Source organism: Taudactylus pleione, unplaced genomic scaffold, assembly GCF_031769625.1.
Source record: "Taudactylus pleione unplaced genomic scaffold, aTauple2 ptg000377l, whole genome shotgun sequence".
Taxonomy (NCBI): domain Eukaryota; kingdom Metazoa; phylum Chordata; class Amphibia; order Anura; family Myobatrachidae; genus Taudactylus; species Taudactylus pleione.
The window spans coordinates 5,030,404-5,051,113 of NW_028284778.1; the positions used below are offsets into that span (position 1 = coordinate 5,030,404).

The 20,710-nt window shown below is 45.2% G+C and overlaps 2 protein-coding genes across 2 annotated transcripts in view; one reads left to right on the top strand and one right to left on the bottom strand.

Moving 5' to 3' along the window:
- LOC148508065 (uncharacterized) overlaps positions 1-4,219 on the bottom strand; it is a 76,165-nt gene extending 71,946 nt beyond the window's left edge. Inside the window, exon 1 of the mRNA XM_088445069.1 lies at positions 4,188-4,219. The gene's annotated coding sequence lies outside the window, so the exon portion shown is untranslated. The remainder of the gene's footprint in view (positions 1-4,187) is intronic.
- Positions 4,220-4,573: 354 nt separating this feature from the next.
- LOC148508066 (uncharacterized) overlaps positions 4,574-20,710 on the top strand; it is a 251,333-nt gene continuing 235,196 nt past the window's right edge. Inside the window, exons 1-4 of the mRNA XM_088445070.1 lie at positions 4,574-4,620; positions 11,304-11,468; positions 11,741-11,932; positions 14,391-14,916. Coding sequence (XP_088301196.1) covers positions 11,391-11,468; positions 11,741-11,932; positions 14,391-14,916 — 796 coding nt within the window. The 5' untranslated portion in view covers positions 4,574-4,620; positions 11,304-11,390. The remainder of the gene's footprint in view (positions 4,621-11,303; positions 11,469-11,740; positions 11,933-14,390; positions 14,917-20,710) is intronic.

A 20,710-nucleotide genomic window follows, 5' to 3' on the forward strand; every position in this document is an offset into this window, starting at 1 on the left:
TCACAGTATCACAAATGAAATAATTAGCACCACCTGTGAATCTTTTAACATGTATCAGTCAGTAATAAACAACCTGTGCACCAACTAGGAGATCTGGAAAACATTCACTGTAAAGCTGGCCACACACTAGACCAACTTACATCCAACCATCCAACTAGTTGATTGGTTGGAATGGAAACCTGGTAAGGTATGAAAGCAAATGACAATCAGCAATTTGCTCCCAAACACCGGAAAATGTACTAAAAACTGTTGTTTGAACAAATTGTTTTGATCAAACATTTAACAAACTTGTCTGATGACCATTTTCATCTGTTTTCTGGCATTTAGGAGCAAATTGCTGATCATCAGTTATTCCCATTCCTTACCGGATTTTCATTCCAACCAATCAACTAGTTGGCTGGTTGGATGAAAGTTGGTCTAGTGTGTGGCCAGCTTTAGGGATGTGCTGCTATAGAGCCCAATATGTACATATATGTCCAAGGCAGTGCTAGATTATTCTGCTGCTCCCCCAGACTCCCGGACTTGCTCTAATGCTCAGGAATGGTGCCCACATCTAAAATAAAAACAATTCAGCTCAGGCAGGATGGCCTTACTGCCGCATTTAATGGCTTACTGTGATTGCTGGTCCTCTATATGCTGGAATTATGACACACAATATACTTTGTTTGACGCATATTAAAGCTGGTTAAATGCTAATTCTACCCTCTTCATGGACTGGATACACTCACTCTAAAATCAAGCATTTGGAAACCCCCCTCTAGAAATCCTGCATATGCCACTGTAGTAAATGTAGAGGATAGTAGTTAATCATTCGACACATTGTATTAGGCTGAATAGCAACAATTATCTCCTCACAAAGTCTGTGTTTTATTACATTGTTGCTATTGAGATACAGGAAGTCTGAAAACTCCTTTTTATTGCAAAATAGAAAATGATCGTTCTAAAAAGTACACAGATTTTTGTATTATAAATTGTAACTCTGCATATTTTTGTAGTTACAGTCCCATATATATGGTTATGTGAAGAGTTGCAGTCTGCCGTTGAATGTAAACTTCAATGAATGCACTAAAGCCACTGCAGCATATGTTTCGATTGCTGCAACAATCATTAAATGTGTATAACGTATGGAATATCGTGACTCAGCATATAATAGGATATTGATCAAATGACTACTATATAGAGGGAATATATGTTGTCTTTGATATTCATCAGCAGCTCCTAAATTTGGATTACTGCAATGTACTCCAATCCCTGTGACATCTATTCCTCAGATGTGGGGTATACTGTATGTGTCAGCGTGATCTATTGCCAGCCGGCTTAGAGCCCTGTCCCAGCTATTTATTTAGTCCACACATACAATGTCCGTGTGGTCTGTCCCTCGTATATAGAAGATCATCATCCTCTACTATTGTATTTAGTCATATACTGTATAATTGCAGGGAAAGTGGAACAGAAATTGGCACTCAGGATGTAGGAGTGATATCTTCTACTCCTCACAGATATAACTCGTCTTTGGTGGACACGCTGACGCGGTATGCTCTGGGACACTGCAGCGTCTCTGGAAAGATATACGGGGTTTAAATCACATAACAATTGTGACAACTTGGGGTAGTTAGCTTGGTAGACTGGTGTCAGTGGTGCAGTGATTAGGTGCAGAAACAGACTCCACACATGGCATTTCAGTAAAATTAATGAACGTGGTGCTTTACTTCCAGCATATTCAGGAAATAATAAATGCCTAGCCCTTTCTTAGGGCACTAGCTCACTTCTTCGCCCCTAACTAACCTTGAGCAGCTAGTCTGCAAACATAGTTCAAAGTCTCTCTCTGCCTCCTGCAGAGTAACACTGGGATAATTAGCCTGGCCTGACTTAGCCTCTGGCTTTTCAATTGTCCGCTGTCCTGACACAGGCTCCGGCCTGGTCTTTAGCTGCCAGAGCCTCACAGTCTGGCCTGCTTCCTTGCAGTTAACATAGGCTCAGTAACAGAGTTTCATGGCCTTCCCTGTATCTCACAGGTCTAGGCTCAGGCCTCCTGGCCCCCAATGGCTTCCTGGCACAATGACCTCTGTCTGACTGTTCCGGCTCAGTCCTCCCTGAACTGAGGGTCTCATTCAGAGCCGCTCGTAAGCGGCCGTTCGCTCGTTCCGAGCGATGTTCGCACATCTGCGCATGCGTACGGTTTGTAATACGCATGCGCGAACCAGTCAGTGCGGCCGAAAATCGTTTGTTCGCTATATAGCGAATGCCTGCTATTTTGAGTGACAGGAGGAGACGTATGTGGGTGGTAACAGGGGAAGGTGCTTGAAAACGGGGAGTGGAATTCAGAACGTAGGCGTGCTTAAAGGTCAAAACGGGCGTTTTATGGGTGTGCATAATTAATACAGCAGCGTCATTGACCACGTCACTTGGTTGTTTTATAGTCAGAACTGCTCGCAATATAGTGGTAGGAAAAACCAACCACAAGAATAGCGAGCAGTTCATACGCTGTTCGATGTACTCGATTAATCTATTAAATAGCGGACATGACGTATGGTGCGAGCGGCAAGGGGGCGTATTTTAAAAAAAACGACCGCATGTTTTGTTTGCTTGTTCAGACATAGAGGTGGCAACAGAACGCAAAGAGCGAATGGTTCATTTGAATAGCCACTCCCTTTTTCTGAACGCGCGAGCGCTAATAGCGTCCGGCTCTGAATCAGGGCCTGAATCCACTGGGCAGCCCTTACACAAACTCCCAGAATGCTTTTGTATTCTGTGTGGGTGGATCTCTCCTGCCACACACAGAATCTGCTGCTCACCAGCGCCATCTTTGGTGATACTACAACCTGCTTCCCCTTTATAATAATTACAGGACACCATAGGCTGCCCCCACTGTACAATAATAGTAACAGGACACCACAGGCTGCTGCCCCTGTATAATAACAGTAACAGGACACCACAGGCTGCTCCCCTTTAATACTAACAGGAAACCACAGGCTGCTCCCCCTGTATAAAAATAACAGGACACCACAGGCTGCTCCCCCTGTATACTAACAGGACACCACAGGCTGCTCCCCCTGTATAATAATAACAGGAAATCACAGGCTGCTCCCCCTGTATAATAATAATAATAATAACAGGACACGACAGTCTGCTCCCCCTGTATAATAATAATAGGATACCAAAGGCTGTCCCCCCTGTATAATAATAATAACAGGACACCACAGGCTGCTCCCCCTGTATACTAATAACAGGACACCACAAGCTGCTTCCCCTGTATAATAATAATAACAGGATACCACAAGCTGCTCCCCCTGTCTAATAATAATAATAGGACACCACAGGCTGCCCCCCCTGTTTAATAATATTAACAGGACACCACAGGCTGCTCCCCCTGTATAATAATAGTTACTGGACAGCACAGGCTGCTCCCTCTGTATAATAATACTAACCGGACTCCACAGGACTGCTCCCCCTGTATAATAATAACAACAACAACAGGATACCACAGGCTGCTCCCCCTGTATAATAATAACAGGACACCACAGGCTGCTCCCCCTTAATACTAACAGGAAACCACAGTCTGCTCCCCCTGTATAATAACAACAGGACATCACAGGCTGCTCTCCCTGTATAATAATAACAGGACATCATAGGCTGCTCCCCCTGTATAATAATAATAATAATAACAACAGGACACCACAGGTTGATCCCCCTGTATAATAATAATAATAATAATAATAATAACAACAACAACAAGACACCACAGGCTGCTCCCCCTGTATAATAGTAGTAACAGGACACCACAGGCTGCTCCCCCTGTATAATAATAATAATAATAACAGGACACCACAGGCTGCTCCCCCTGTATAATAATAATAATAATAATAATAACAGGACACCACAGTCTGCTCCCCCTGTATAATAATAATAATAATAACAGGGCACCACAGGCTGCTCCCCCTGTATAATAATAATAATAATAATAATAATAATAATAAGGACACCAAAGGCTGCTCCCCCTGTATAATAACAGGACACCACAGGCTGCTCCCCCAGTATATTAATAATAACAGGCCACCACAGGCTGCTCCCCCTGTATAATAACAGGACACCACAGGCCACTCCCGCTGTAAAGTAGGAAACAACAAGCTGCTCCCCATATATAGGGCACCATAGGCTGCTCCCACTGTATAGTAGGACACCGTTACCTGCAGCTGCCGGACACTTGGCTACACCTGGCTCCGGCTGTTAGGATTGTCTATGACAAAATGGCAGCTAAAGCCCCTGTGCCCCCTCCCCCGCTGCCCTGTGATTGGGAAACTATAAGAATATGGCCGCAGTTCACCGTACATGAGGACACCCTTTTACTATACGTTGTTACTCTAGTGATGAAGCTGTGAGCGGAAGGAGCAGGTGGCTTCTAGTTACATGGACGTCCTTCCTTCTTTGTGCCGCCTGATTGGCTACTCGCTGCTGCCAATCACCGCACTGAGGGGAATGAAAGGAGGGCGGTCTGCATGAGGAGAGAGGCGGGGCAGACAGTAGACATACGATAGATGATATGAACGGGGCGTGGTTAACTTGAGGGGCGTTTCTTCTATAAGGAAAAGACAGGGCGGCCATTGCTGTGTCTGGCAGCAGGTAATGGTGATTCCTATTTTTATACAAGGGGATTAGACTTTGGTGCTGCATTATCATCATACAGGTAGAGCAGGCTATGGAGTAATATATAATACCGGTGGAGCAGGCTTTAGTGGTCTATTATTATAATACAGGTGAATCAGATTGCAGTCTCAGGTATAATATAGCTGTAGCATACCCTGGTACTGCCTTGCCATCAAGCGGGTAGATCAAACACCAGTGTTACATATAATAGAGGTGGAGCAGACACTGGAGTTACTATAATACAGCTGGAGTAATCTCTGGTGCTGCATTTCCATCATACAGGTAGAGCAAACACCAGTGTTACATATAACACAGCTGGAGCAGACCGTAGTGTTACATATAATACAGCTGGAGCAGACCCTGGTGTTACTATAATACAGGTGGAGCAGACCTTGGTGTTACATATACAACTGGAGCAGACACTGCTCGGTGGGTAACAGACTATAGAGAAAGGGAGGTGTCCGGCGCACTCAGACCCCCATACAGAATGTATCAGCTGTAGCTGGTGGTCAGTACCGTCAGTAGGTGGTTATTAGTGTTACATATAATACAGGTGGAGCAGACCCTGGTATTACAGGTGTAGCATAACCTGGTGTTACTATAATACAGCTGGAGTAGTCGCTGCTTGGTGGGTAACAGACTATAGAGAAAGGGAAGTGTCCGGTGCACTCAGACCCCCCATACAGAACATAGCAGCTGTAGCTGGCGGTCAGTAGCCTCAGTAGGTGGTTATTAGTGTTACATATAATACAGGTGGAGCTGACTCTGGTGTTACTATAATACAGCTGGAGTAGTCACTGCTCGGTTGGTAACAGACTAGTGAAAGGGAGGTGTCCAGGGCACTCAGACCCCCATACAGAATGTATCAGCTATAGCTGGCGGTCAGTACCCTAAGTAGGTGGTTATTAGTGTTACATATAATACAGGTGGAGCAGACCCAGTCTTACATTTAATACAGGTGTAGCATAACCTGGTGTTACTATAATACAGTTGGAGTAGTCGCTGCTTGGTGGGTAACAAACTAGAGAAAGGGAGGTGTCCGGCGCACTGAGACCCCCCCCCCCCCACCCCGCCCATACAGAACATAGCAGCTGTAGCTGGCGGTCAGTAGCCTCAGTAGGAGGTTATTAGTGTTACATATAATACATGTAGAGCTGACTCTGGTGTTACTATAATACAGCTGGAGTAGTCACTGCTCGGTTGGTAACAGACTACAGAAAGGGAGGTGTCCAGGGCACTCAGACCCCCCATACAGAACGTATCAGCTGTAGCTGGCGGTCAGTAGCCTCAGTAGGCGGTTATTAGTGTTACATATGATACAGGTGAAGCAGACCCTGGTGTTACATATAATACAGGTGGAGCAGATCCTGGTGTTACTATAATACAGATGGAGCAGTCACTGCTCGGTTGGTAACAGACTATAGTGAAAGGGAGGTGTCCAGTGCACTCAGACCCCCCATACAGAACGTATCAGCTATAGCTGGCGGTCAGTACCCTCAAGTGGTTATTAGTGTTACATATTCAGGTGGAGCAGACCCAGTGTTACATATAATACAGGTGGAGCAGATCCTGGTGGTACGATAATACAGCTGGAGCAGTTGCTGCTCGGTGGGTAACAGACTATAGAGAAAGGGAGGTGTTCGGTGCACTCAGACCCCTCATACAGAACGTATCAGCTGTAGCTGGTGGTCAGTACCCTCAGTAGGTGGATATTAGTGTGGAAGTGACAGAATAAACAGACACCATAGTGTACATCGAGTGATGTATACGATGCACAGACGTCCTCTATAATAGGCCTTGCTGAGTCCTCACCTGTCTGACGCTTTCTTATGCTGAGTACGCACTAGCGCAGATCGTAGTGACATATCGCGTCATTGTCTAGTGTGTACCCATGATATGTGCGCTCAGTAAAGCGACCTATACACGGTGCGATAAATCAGCCACTCTGACGGATTGGTGCGTTTTGGCGTGTATGGGCATGATGTCGGACCGAGTGCTGTCATACATCACACCCCAGATCTTACTGCAGGTTGAGTTGATCTGGGGATGCTATCCCATGCAGTGCTATGCGGGTGGGGGAGCCGGCATATCGGGCGGTCGGCCACCCAATTGCACCATGCGTGAGGACCCCCCGATATGTTGGATCGCCCGTCACGTCGCACAGTGCCTATTGCACCGTGTATGGGCCGCTTAAGGCTGTGTCCACATCTGTCCCATCTGTCTGGTGGGAGGGAAAATCTGGTCTGTTTTCCAGTGTTTGGGTACAAATTTCTATTCTTATTTGCACCCATACATTACCAGATTATCCTTCCCACCAGACAGATTGGACAGATACAGTCAGGTGCATAAATATTGGGACATTGACAGAATTTTCATATTTTGGCCCCTATTCACCACCACAATGGCTTTGAAATGAAACAAACAATATGTGCTTTAACTGCAGACTTTCAGATTTAATTTGAGGGTAATTACATCCAAATTAGGTGAACGGTGTAGGAATTACAACAGTTTCTATATGTGCCTCCCACTTTTTAAGGGGCCAAAAGTAATGGGACTATCAACTCAAAAGCTATTTCATGGACAGGTGTGGGCTATTGCCTTGTTATTTCATTATCAATTAAGCAGGTAAAAGGTCTGGAGTTGATTCTAGGTGTGACATTTGCATTTGGAATCAGTTGCGGTCGACTCTCAATATGAGATCCAGAGAGCTGTCACTATCAGTGAAGCAAGCCATCATTAGGCTGAAAAATCAAAACAAACCCATCAGAGAGATAGCAAAAACATTAGGTGTGGCCAAATCAACTGTTTGGAACATTCTTAAAAAGAAAGAACGCATCGGAGAGCTCAGCAACACCAAAAGACCCGGAAGACCAATTGTGGTGGATGACAGAAGAATTATTTCCCTGGTGAAGAAAAACCCCTTCACAACAGTTGGCCAAATCAAGAACACTCTCCAGGAGGTAGGTGTATATGTGTCAAAGTCAACAATCAAGAGAACACTTCACAAGAGTGAATATAGAGGGTTCACCACAAGATGTAAACCATTGGTGAACCTCAAAAACAGGAAGACCAGATTAGAGTTTGCCAAACAACATCTAAAAAAGCCATTACAGTTCTGGAACAACATCCTATGGACAGATGAGACAAAGATCAACTTGTACCAGAGTGATGGGAAGAGAAGAGTATGGAGAAGGAAAGGAACTGCTCATGCTCCAAAACATACCACCTCATCAGTGAAGCATGGTGGTGGTAGTGTCATGGCGTGGGCATGTATGGCTGCCAATGGAACTGGTTCCCTTGTATTTATTGATGATGTGACTGCTGACAAAAGCAGCAGAATGAATTCTGAAGTGTTCCACGCAATATTATATGTACATATTCAGTCAAATGCTTCAGAACTCATTGGACGGCGCTTCACAGTGCAGATGGACAATGACCCGAAGCATACTGCAAAAGCAACCAAAGAGTTTTTTAAGGCTAAAAAGTGGAATGTTATGCAATGGCCAAGTCAATCCCCTGACCTGAATCCGATTGAGCATGCATTTCACTTGATGAAGACAAAACTGAAGGGAAAATGCCCCAAGAACAAGCAGGAACTGAAGACATTTGCAGTAGAGGCCTGGCAGAGCATCACCAGGGATGAAACTCAGCGTCTGGTGATGTCTATGCGTTCCAGACTTCAGGCTGTAATTGCCTGCAAAGGATTTGCAACAAAGTATTAAAAAGTGAAAGTTAGCTTTAGGATTGTTTAGTTTGTCCCATTACTTTTGGCCTCTTAAAAAGTGGGAGGCACATATAGAAACCGTTGTAATTCCTACACTGTTCACCTGATTTGGATGTAATTACCCTCAAATTAAATCTGAAAGTCTGCAGTTAAAGCACATCTTGTTTGTTTCATTTCAAAGCCATTGTGGTGGTGAATAGAGGCCAAAATATGAAAATTCTGACAATATCCCAATATTTATGCACCTGACTGTATATCTATAGATGTGTGCGCAGCCTTATAAAGGCACTTTTGCTCCAGCAAGGAGATATGGAAAACATGTCATGTTAGGGATCCCTGGGGACCAGAGATGGGAAACCCTTTTCTAGATCTTCACTTTGTCACGTAACTGATTATCCTTCAAGAAATGCATCAGCCTCTCCCCTACGCTACATACACATGACCGTCAGGATTGTCACACATGTAACGTACATCCTGGTAGGCTGAAGGTGCATACACACGGGACGATTTTTTTGAACGATTAGTCGATAACAATGTAGTTATCGTTAAATCGGTCAGTATGTGAGGGTGAACGATGAACGAAAATCATACCGTTGTTTGTAGTTTTCGTTCATCGTCCCTTCTGACTGTCCAACAAGACGATTTTCATTAAGGAAAGGAAGTTCTTCGTTCATCATACAGGAAATTGGTAAAAAAAATCGTTCATTACATATAAAAAAAATCGTTCACTTTTTCAAGGGAAAATGTGAACGAAAATCGTTAAATAAAATCGTTGGTAACAAAAACAAAAAAGTATGCACCTTAACTGTGGATTCCAGCATGACAGGGCATGCTGGAATTTATGGTCCCACTACAGCTATGGAGTCACAGGTGGTCCCACTACAGCTGTGGAGTCACAGGTAGTACAACACTGCTAATGCTCAGTAATTATTGCAGATGTTGGAGCAGAGAAAATGAGATGGGTGATTGTACACAAGTCGCCCAGATATTAGGAGACATGGAAATAGGGCAGTAGTGGGGGAGCGAGGCTGGGCTGGGAGATGTGGAGCGCTATCGGAGGGCGTATAATGGGAGGAGGGAGCAGAGAAGTAGGGTAATATGACGGGGGCAGAGACTTTATCCTAGGTTACTGGGGAGAATGACCTGAGGGTGGAATGAGGAGGAAAAAGTGGGTGGGCTGTGAGGGATCTGGTCTGGGGAAATATCTTGTTATATGGTGTTGTGTACTTGTGTATATTATACTATGTGTAGTAATCACTGGTTATCAGATGTGTGACCTGTGTATAGTGATCAGTGTGTATAAGGAGGTGTGTGATATCAGTGTGACCTGTGTATAGTGATCAGTGTGTATCAGATGTGTGATATCAGTGTGACCTGTGTATAGTGATCAGTGTGTATCAGGTGGGTGATATCAGTGTGATCTGTGTATCAGGTGGGTGATATCAGTGTGACCTGTGTATAGTGATGATCAGTGTGTATCAGGTGTATGATACCAGCGTGACCTGTGTATAGAGATCAGTGTGACCTGTGTATAGTGATCAGTGTGTATTAGGTGTGTGATACCAGTGTGACCTGTGTATAGTGATTAATGTGTATCAGGTGTGTGATATCAGTATGTTGTGTATAGTGATCACTGTGTATCGTGTGTGACAGTGTGATCTGTGTATATAAGGTGTGTGATTTCAGTGTGACCTGTGTATAGTAATCAGTGTGTATTAGGTGTGTGATATCAGTGTGACCTGTGTATAGTGATCAGTGTGTATCAGATGTGTGATATCAGTGTGACCTGTGTATAGTGATCAGTGTGTATCAGGTGGGTGATATCAGTGTGATCTGTGTATCAGGTGGGTGATATCAGTGTGACCTGTGTATAGTGATGATCAGTGTGTATCAGGTGTATGATACCAGCGTGACCTGTGTATAGAGATCAGTGTGACCTGTGTATAGTGATCAGTGTGTATTAGGTGTGTGATACCAGTGTGACCTGTGTATAGTGATTAATGTGTATCAGGTGTGTGATATCAGTTTGTTGTGTATAGTGATCACTGTGTATCGTGTGTGACAGTGTGATCTGTGTATATAAGGTGTGTGATTTCAGTGTGACCTGTGTATAGTGATCAGTGTGTATCATGTGTGTGACCTGTGTATAGTAATCAGTGTGTATTAGGTGTGTGATATCAGTGTGACCTGTGTATAGTGATCAGTGTGTATCAGATGTGTGATATCAGTGTGACCTGTGTATAGTGATCAGTGTGTATCATGTGTGTGACCTGTGTATAGTGATCAGTGTGTATCAGGTGTGTGATATCAGTGTGACCTGTGTATAGTGATCAGTGTGTATCAGATGTGTGATATCAGTGTGACCTGTGTATAGTGATCAGTGTGTATCATGTGTGTGACCTGTGTATAGTGATCAGTGTGTATCAGGTGTGTGATATCAGTGTGACCTGTGTATAGTGATCAGTATGTATCAGGTGTGTGATATCAGTGTGACCTGTGTATAGTGATCAGTGTGTGATATCAATGTGACCTGTGTATAGTGATCAGTGTGTATCAGGTGTGTGATATCAGTGTGACCTTTGTATAGTGATCAGTATGTATCAGGTGTGTGATATCAATGTGACCTGTGTATAGTGATCACTGTGTATCAGGTGTGTGATATTAGTATAACCTGTATATACTGATCAGTGTGTATCAAATGAGTGATATAAATGTGACCTGTGTATAGTGATCACTGTGTATCAAGTGTGTGAAATCAGTGTGACCTGTGTATAGTGATCAGTGTGTATCAGGTGTGTGATATCAGTGTGACCTGTGTATAGTGATCGGTGTGTGATATCAGTGGTGACCTGTGTATAATGATCACTGTGTATCAGGTGTATATATCAGTGTGACCTGTACTCTGTAGTATTGATTATAATTATATATTTAATAGACAAGTGAGCTGTGAGGAACCAGAGAATCTTTACTAGAAGTGACGGAAGGGTGAGACGTGTCCTGCATAAATCACTGATCACTAAGGATGGACAAGGATAGAAGTCACATGACTGATAGGATACTAAATCTCACCCTGGAGATCGTCTACTTGCTGACTGGGGAGGTGAGAGGATCTGTGGGTGTCACATTGACATCACTTATATCTATAGTAATAATACAGGGACATGACTGGGGAGGTGAGGGGATCTGGAAGTGTCACAGTGACATCACATATCTATAGTAATAATACAGGGAAATGACTGGGGAGGTGAGGGGATCTGGGAGTGTCACAGTGACATCACTTGTATTTATAGTAATAATACAGGGACATGTCTGTGGAGGTGAGGGGATCTGGGACTGTATTCAGTGATATTTGGTGTCTCCTCCAATACACAGGATTACAGAGTAGTGAAGAAGACATCCGGTAAGTGTTGGAAACTCAGCAGCTGTCCCTGTGTGACAGGAGGACTGAGCAGGACCCAGAGACCCATCACGGTGCCTCCACCTCACTCGCTGATACATGAGAAACACAATAAACAGAAGATTTTGGAACTCACCAACAGGATCATTCAGCTGCTGACTGGAGAGGTGACTGCTGGGAATGGGGCATTATATAGTAACACCAGGGGATGTGTCTGGGTGATGACTGGAGAGGTGACTGCTGGGAATGGGACATTATACAGTAACACCAGGGGATGTGTCTGGGTGATGACTGGAGAGGTGACTGCTGGGAATGGGACATTATACAGTAACACCAGGGGATGTGTCTGGGTGGTGACTGCTGGGAATGGGACATTATACAGTAATACCAGGGGATGTGTCTGGGTGATGACTGGAGAGGTGACTGCTGGGAATGGGACATTATATAGTAACACCAGGGGATGTGTCTGGGTGATGACTGGAGAGGTGACTGCTGGGAATGGGACATTATACAGTAACACCAGGGGATGTGTCTGGGTGATGACTGGAGAGGTGACTGCTGGGAATGGGACATTATATAGTAACACCAGGGGACGTGTCTGGGTGATGACTGGAGAGGTGACTGCTGGGAATGGGACATTATATAGTAACACCAGGGGACGTGTCTGGGTGATGACTGGGGAGGTGACTGCTGGGAATGGGACATTATACAGTAACACCAGGGGATGTGTCTGGGTGATGACTGGAGAGGTGACTGCTGGGAATGGGACATTATACAGTAACACCAGGGGATGTGTCTGGGTGATGACTGGGGAGGTGACTGCTGGGAATGGGACATTATACAGTAACACCAGGGCAGTGTCTGGGTGATGACTGGGGAGGTGACTGCTGGGAATAGGACATTATACAGTAACACCAGGGGATGTGTCTGGGTGATGACTGGAGAGGTGACTGCTGGGAATAGGACATTATACAGTAACACCAGGGGATGTGTCTGGGTGATGACTGGGGAGGTGACTGCTGGGAATGGGGCATTATACAGTAACACCAGGGGATGTGTCTGGGTGATGACTGGAGAGGTGACTGCTGGGAATAGGACATTATACAGTAACACCAGGGGATGTGTCTGGGTGATGACTGGAGAGGTGACTGCAGGGAATGGGACATTATACAGTAACACCGGGGGATGTGTCTGGGTGATGACTGGAGAGGTGACTGCTGGGAATAGGACATTATACAGTAACACCGGGGGATGTGTCTGGGTGATGACTGGAGAGGTGACTGCTGGGAATGGGACATTATACAGTAACACCAGGGGATGTGTCTGGGTGATGACTGGAGAGGTGACTGCTGGGAAAGGGACATTATACAGTAACACCAGGGGATGTGTCTGGGTGATGACTGGAGAGGTGACTGCTGGGAATGGGACATTATACAGTAACACCAGGGGATGTGTCTGGGTGATGACTGGGGAGGTGACTGCTGGGAATGGGACATTATATAGTAACACCAGGGGATGTGTCTGGGTGATGACTGGAGAGGTGACTGCAGGGAATGGGACATTATACAGTAACACCAGGGGATGTGTCTGGGTGATGACTGGAGAGGTGACTGCTGGGAATGGGACATTATACAGTAACACCGGGGGATGTGTCTGGGTGATGACTGGAGAGGTGACTGCTGGGAATGGGACATTATACAGTAACACCAGGGGATGTGTCTGGGTGATGACTGGAGAGGTGACTGCTGGGAATAGGACATTATACAGTAACACCAGGGGATGTGTCTGGGTGATGACTGGAGAGGTGACTGCTGGGAATGGGACATTATACAGTAACACCAGGGGATGTGTCTGGGTGATGACTGGGGAGGTGACTGCTGGGAATGGGACATTATACATTTCACTATAGCATTGCCTAACATAAATTTGGCCACAACATTGGCTTAATTTTCTCTAGCCGATGCTGACAATCATTCAGTAGCACAAAAGATGTTACTTCTGCTCACACGCCTCTATCAGCAGCAGGAAAACACCTTGTTAGTAATTGTAGCTCAGCACATTGTTAGTCCAGCAGATATATTGCAAGCAACAACTTTCAATATATCTTTCATACTCGGGAACTAGTCCATCTCCTTTGTACATTGTACATGGGACTGTGACCCAGTGAAATATTTTTGAAGAGGTTTTCAGTTGTATTCCTCTACTCAGTTAATTGCACCTTTCCACCTCCTGCCCTGGTGTGTGCAGTGTTGGTATCTGTGACTCCTCCTTGGCATAAGGAGCTCAAAGGGTTACTGATAGTATCGGCTGTAGCTCGTAAATATGTCCTCCAAACCATGATACGGACATACCTTCCTTGCATAGTTTTATTCAAGAATAATCTCTTTTTCGAGCATGTATCAAATGAATTTGGTGGTATCCTCTTTTGGACACTTGTGTGAGGAGACTCTAAGATTTTTTGAAAAGTTTTATTGATCTCTATACATTTGTCATTGATAATAGTATGTACAAATAATGGTGTAGGAAGTGTCCAGGATGTGTTTTACCAAGTTTGTGGCTTCCTCAGTGGGTTTCCTTTCTAGACAGATGTATTTTATTTTTTTGTATTTTGTATTCTTTTTTTAGGTTGATGTTGTGACTAATATTAAGGTTGAAAATATAGAGGGAGAAGAAGAGACCTGTGTGACTGATATGAAGGCAGAAGCTATAGAGGGCGAAGAAGAGACGTATGTGACTGATATGAAGGCAGAAGATATAAAGGGAGAAGATACTTATGTGACTGATATGAAGGCAGAAGATATAGAGGGAGAAGAAGAGACCTGTGTGACTGATATGAAGGCAGAAGATATAGAGGGAGAAGAAGAGACGTATGTGACTGATATAAAGGCAGAAGATATAAAGGGAGAAGATACTTATGTGACTGATATGAAGGTAGAAGACATAGAGGGAGAAGATGAGATGTATGTGACTGATATGAACACAGAAGCTATAGAGCGAGAAGAAGAGACGTTTGTGACTAATATGAAGGCAGAAGATATAGACGGAGAAGAAGAGACGTTTGTGACTGCTATGAAGGCAGAAGATATAGAGACGCATGTTAGTGGTGATCAGCAATGTAAGGAGGAGGAAATCCCTACAGATATCACCACAGGTTAGTAATAAAGACTTATTACAGAAAAGTGTCACATACTCCTTACAGTACAACACAGTGCCGTAACTAGCTATGTGCGACTAGCCAGTATATGAAGCCAATTGATGGACAATTGATGGATAAAAGGAGGATATCAGTTTATCTGAATAAAAGGAGTCAAGGTTCAAGGGCTCAGAGGTGGCTACTAGCTACTTTTATCCATCAACTGTCTTTGCATATTTTTATCAAATTTATTTATTTATTTCCTCAATCTCTACACTTTATATCATTGTACTACTTTTATCATGTATTTTTTTCTATGTTTTTTATTGTTATAGAATTAATATATATTACCACTGTTACACTATATATATATAGATATATATAGATATATACACACACACACATTTGCAAACCATTATATTCTGATTCATGTTTATTATATGCACTAGCACTTTATAGCAAACTGGTCGCCTTTCTGTCAGTCACTTTATTTTTACACACATGTCCGCGCCTGGGTTACCCATATTGTACATGGTACAAGCTGCGTGGCGATAGTAATGCCGTATATATGAATGCAATACAGAAAGATAATTGTTGTGGGATGTGGTCCGGGACCCAAGCCACGCGGCTGAGATGGCCACCACGGCATAACATTATGTGCTATTGCACCATCAGAGGGAAATACTGGCATTATAGGCTGTATGCTGGCTACATATGTAATGGTGTAGTATGTACGGTGTGTGCAGCTGGCTGTGGTATCTGAGCATCATCTGGTGGCTGCACCCCCAAGGCTGTTACCTCCCAGTGCTGGGCACAGTGTAGGTAATGTGCAATGTTCAGAGTACGAGAGGCTGTATTGTAATTCCTACTTACTGTATATATATGTACAGATATAAACAGTCCAAACGATGCTCGGCACTCCAGGTCAATGCGAAACCAATCCAGGGTGCCTTCCCAAATAGGATGTGTGTCAATAATACGGCAATGCGGGTGGCACTCTCAGTATACAAGTTGATCAAACAGAGAGTCGCAGACCTCCAATATTCAACGTTTCAAATTTAATACAACTTTTTCATCAGGTATAAAGATAGGTATATATATATATATATATATATATATATACCTATCATATGGGTTACCCTGTGGCCTCAGGGCAGCTAAGTTCCAGACTGTAGGGCAGCACTTGTACAGAGCTAAGCGCAGGGCACAGAGTATCTTATAATGTTACATGTACTGGGCACTGTTATATAACAGCCCTTTCCCCATAGTGTCTGTGTGACCCTTGGAAAGTGCACTGAATGGCCAGGTGACCCGATAAGGGGAGGTTATTGTGTCACCCAGACACAGGCAGTGACATGTTAGTGAAGCCTGTGAGTAACCATTTGTCCTAGTGATGCCATTGTCTTTTGGTCTTCCTGCATATTGGAGTTTCCTGTTCATGCCTTCCGTACTAAGGAGACCAGTCATGTAACACGTCGTGTTTAAGTCACAGTAATTTAGTTTCTACTTCAGGGTCCATAGGGTATCCACAGGATACCTTGGGGTATAGGTGATGACGTCGGGTCCGCGGTGGGACCCTGCTGAACATGGTACAAAAGTCCCCAGGCAGGGGGCTCCCTGGGGACTGGCTGCAGCGTGGAGCCAGGTATTAACCTGTGCTTCCACTACCCCCCTGGGACAGCGGACCGCGGCAGAGCGGTAGCGCTGCGGCGTCCCAGGGGTTAAATGCATGCCAGGGGAGCGCGCCTTCCCTGTCTCACAGCCGGCGCCTCCCTCGCTGCACACAGCCCTCTCTGCACACGCCGACTGGCCCTGTGGCAGCGCTCCTCCCCCAGGCCAGCCTCCTCTATGCTCCTCGGTGGCCATCTTCAGAATGCATGGTGAACGCTGCTGGAAGCCTAAGATCGGAGGCATTGTGGTCTGGGTCCCCCCGCATACCTCTCCTCTGCTTGGTCAGGTCTGTGTATGCAGCGCTGTGTCCTACCAGACTCTGAGTCTGTGTAGTTGAGGATCAGCGCTGATGGTGCAGGATTTATTTTTCTGTGCATTCTATGTGACTGTGCTAGCGCTGCTACCTGTACTTTTAATTTCTTACTGTCAGCCTTATCACTGTCCCTGTTCTTTCTGCTAAAGCCCTTGCGGTGCGGTGCTGCAGGGTGGTCTCTCGCTATACTAACAAGTATTGGTTAGAGAGGGGTCACATACTTACCATCATGTCTGAGAGTGACTTTCCTCTCCAGTTTCAGTGTACTACGTGTAAAGTACCTATAGCAGAGGGGGAGGGTAGCGCGGAGGGGCTATGCCGGCAGTGTTTTTTATTGGCGCGGCCAATTACGGTCACAGCACCGGTACAGGAGCCGCCCTGGGCTTGTTTCGCTAAGGCGCTTACAACCTTGGTGGGCCAGTTAGCTCCGCAGCCCGCGTTTTCACAGATGGGATTGTCCCAGCAATCAGTGGTGTCGTCACCCATGCAGGGTTTCCCGAGGCAATTGATGGTACCCCACAGTCTCCCTATTTCCCCTCCCCCGGTCTCTCAGGAGCCTGCGTGGGTTAATTCCCTGACTAGTTCTGTACAGCACTTGTCGGATGTGTTACAAGGGGAGTCTGTGTTGCGGCCGGTGGCGTCTCTGTCTGCTCCTTATGAGGATGACGAAGTGACGTCTGATGATGGGGAGATTCTGGATCTTTCCGACCAGGAACCTCTCCGTACTAAGGAGGCGGACGCTAGGTCCAAGGTGTATATTCCTGGACTTCTTCGGGCAGTCCGCACAGCTTTGGTGATTGAGGACGAAGATCCTCCAGTGTCCAAATCTAAATATGCCTTTTTTAAGGATATTAAGGGTGACGCCACAGTGTTTCCTCTTTCGGGTCAGTTGGTGGACCATTTAGAGGAGGCGTGGAAACAGCCTGGCAAATAATACCAGCCGCAGAGGCGTTTGGCAGTGGCTTATCCGTTCACGGATAATTATTTTTCTAAGTGGGAATCCCCTCCACAGGTGGATTCTCATGTGACACGCCTAGTCCGTAGTGCCACATTACCCATGCCATCCATGTCTTCCCTTAAGGATGCTACGGACCGCAAGGTGGAGATCTGCCTAAAGTCCGTTTATTCCCTTGCGGGGGGGGCAGCTAGGCCGGCTATGGCCATTTGTTGGGTTGCCAGAGCTATAGAGAGCTGGGCTGACACTTTGGAGGCGTCCTTCGATTCCGACTGTTCGGCTGAACAGACGGAGTTGATCGGCAATCTCCGGGATTCGGCCACTTATATCAATGAAGCGGCCTTGGATATCAGTACCCTGGCGTCTCGGATTTCTTCGGCAGCTGTAGCTGCTCGTCGCACCTTATGGTTGCGATCTTGGAAGGCGGACGCTTATTCCAAAATGGGCTTGGAAGCGTTGCCTTTTAACGGAGAAGTTCTATTTGGTCCGAACATGGACAAAATTGTAGCCACACTGGCGGCAGCCAAATCGGCATGTCTCCCGTCTGCTGCAGTTCCTTCCGGTTCAGGTACGTCGTCCTTTCGGCCTTATAGGGCCCAGGGTAGGCCTAAAGCACAATCCTTTCCCCGACAGGCTGGCCCCAAAAAATCGGCCAAGCCCCGGAAGCAGGCCTGGAGTACCAGGCGTCCGGCCCCTAAGCCAGATGACAAGCCTGCGGCCTGACGGTCCGGGCCTCCCTTTGGGGGATCCCAAAGTGGGAGGCCGCCTGCTGCAGTTCGCCCGGTGTTGGTCAGTCACCACGTCAGACACTTGGAATTTGGCTGTGGTCCTGAGGGCTCTCCAGGGACTGCCGTTTGAACCACTGGGCTCAGTAGATCTTAAATGGCTAACAGCTAAGACTGTTTTCCTTCTGGCCATCGCTTCGGCCAGACGTGTTTCTGATTTAGGGGCTCTCTCTTGTAGACCCCCTTTCTTGATTTTTCATGGGAACAGGGCAGTGCTGCGCACTCGTCCTGAATTTCTTCCCAAAGTTGTTTCCCGGTTTCATATTAACGAAGAAATCGTTGTGCCGGCTTTTAACTCACCTGGTCTTTCAGTGGGTGAGGCCACTTTGGATGTTGTGCGGGCCTTAAGGACTTATGTTGACCGCACTTCTTCATTTCGGAAGTCGGACGCCTTGTTTGTCCTCTATGGCTTCCGTAAAAAGGGTTGGCCTGCTTCAAAACAAACTTTGCCAGCTTGGAGCCGTATGGCCATTTCAGAAGCTTATCTTCATGAAGGCCTGCCGGTTCCATCCTCTGTGAGGGCTCATTCCACTAGGTCTGTGGGTCCCTCGTGGTTAGCTCGAGGTGGTGCCTCTGCAGTCCAGATCTGCAAGGCTGCCACGTGGTCCTCTGTCCATACCTTTGTGAGGTATTACGCGTTTGACACCTTTGCCTCTCAGGATGCTTCCTTCAGGCGGCGGATTCTCCTTCAGCACAGGAGCGTCCCCACCCTTGAAGGATACTGCTTTGGGACATCCCCAAGGTATCCTGTGGATACCCTATGGACCCTGAAGTAGAAAATATGAGATATGGTAAGAACTTACCCATGTTATCTCTATTTCTACGAAGTCCATAGGGTTCCACGGGACTCCCACCCTGTCGCACCTGTGCTGCAGATGGGCTTTACTCTGGTCACCGGTTTTTCCGTCTCCCTCTGGTGAGAATGTGATTCTTGTGTGTGTCCAGATCTTTTTTCTCTCTCTTCCTTCTCCTCCTCCCGCCTATGGCTTGGTACGTAACTGAGATGCCTTGGCTCGGGGGCGGGGTATAGGAGGGGGGACCATAGTGCATCCTGGGAGGCTGAAAACTTAACTCTATGGTGCCCGATGTCATCACCTATACCCCAAGGTATCCTGTGGAACCCTATGGACTTCGTAGAAATAGAGATAACAAGGGTAAGTTCTTACCATATCTCATATTTTTCTTCATGATGACTAAATATTCTGTGTAATAAGTGTCAGGCTTATCACAGGAGGAATGTAATTAACCTGTTACTGTGAAATTTAGATTCTATTTAATTTTGGTTTCCTGATGTGATAACTTATGTAGAGAGAGGTTTGGGCTGGACTCCTGCTGTGTTATATACATTATCTGTATGTAAAGAAGTGATGTGGCTCTGTAGGGTGTATACCCTGTGACTACCTGAGAGGAGAGAACCTGTGTAATATATTGTATGCTTTGGAATAACTGTCTTTTTGTAAAGACAAATCCTAGGAGCAATAACTATCCAATAGCCTTAGACACCTGCATCTGCTCGTATCCTGTGACTACCAGAGTAGCACCAAATACTACTTCCAGCTGTTCTGGTTGGAGCCCAGTGTCTTCAGGAAAAAAGAAAATATATCTGCACTCTACCAATTTTGTTATATCAAGACCCCAAATTATTATACATTAATTGTTTATTAGTTATGGGGTGCTGCCCTATTCCAATCAAATTTAATGAAATGTAGAAAGAGAAAGACAAGGGGTTGTATACTCCTGGGCGCACAGATCACAATATCTTATACAATAAAATATAACTTTTATTATTATAAATTAAAATGATCCCCATGAATGGGAAATATACAGTGAAATATATAAAAAAAACATAAATAAAATATAAGTAAAAAAAATTATCAAAATAAATAAAGTATTGAAAACAAATTATATTTATTAAAAAGCGAAGTCCACTAATGAGTCTCTAATAATACAGGATACTGCCTGTTAGTAAATACTGAAATATATATAAGGAGAATAAAGGATGATATTACTTCAATATCAAAATGCCTAGTATTGGCTGAAACTATTAATGTATATCCTAATTTATTATTTATCCTAATTTTTTTCTGT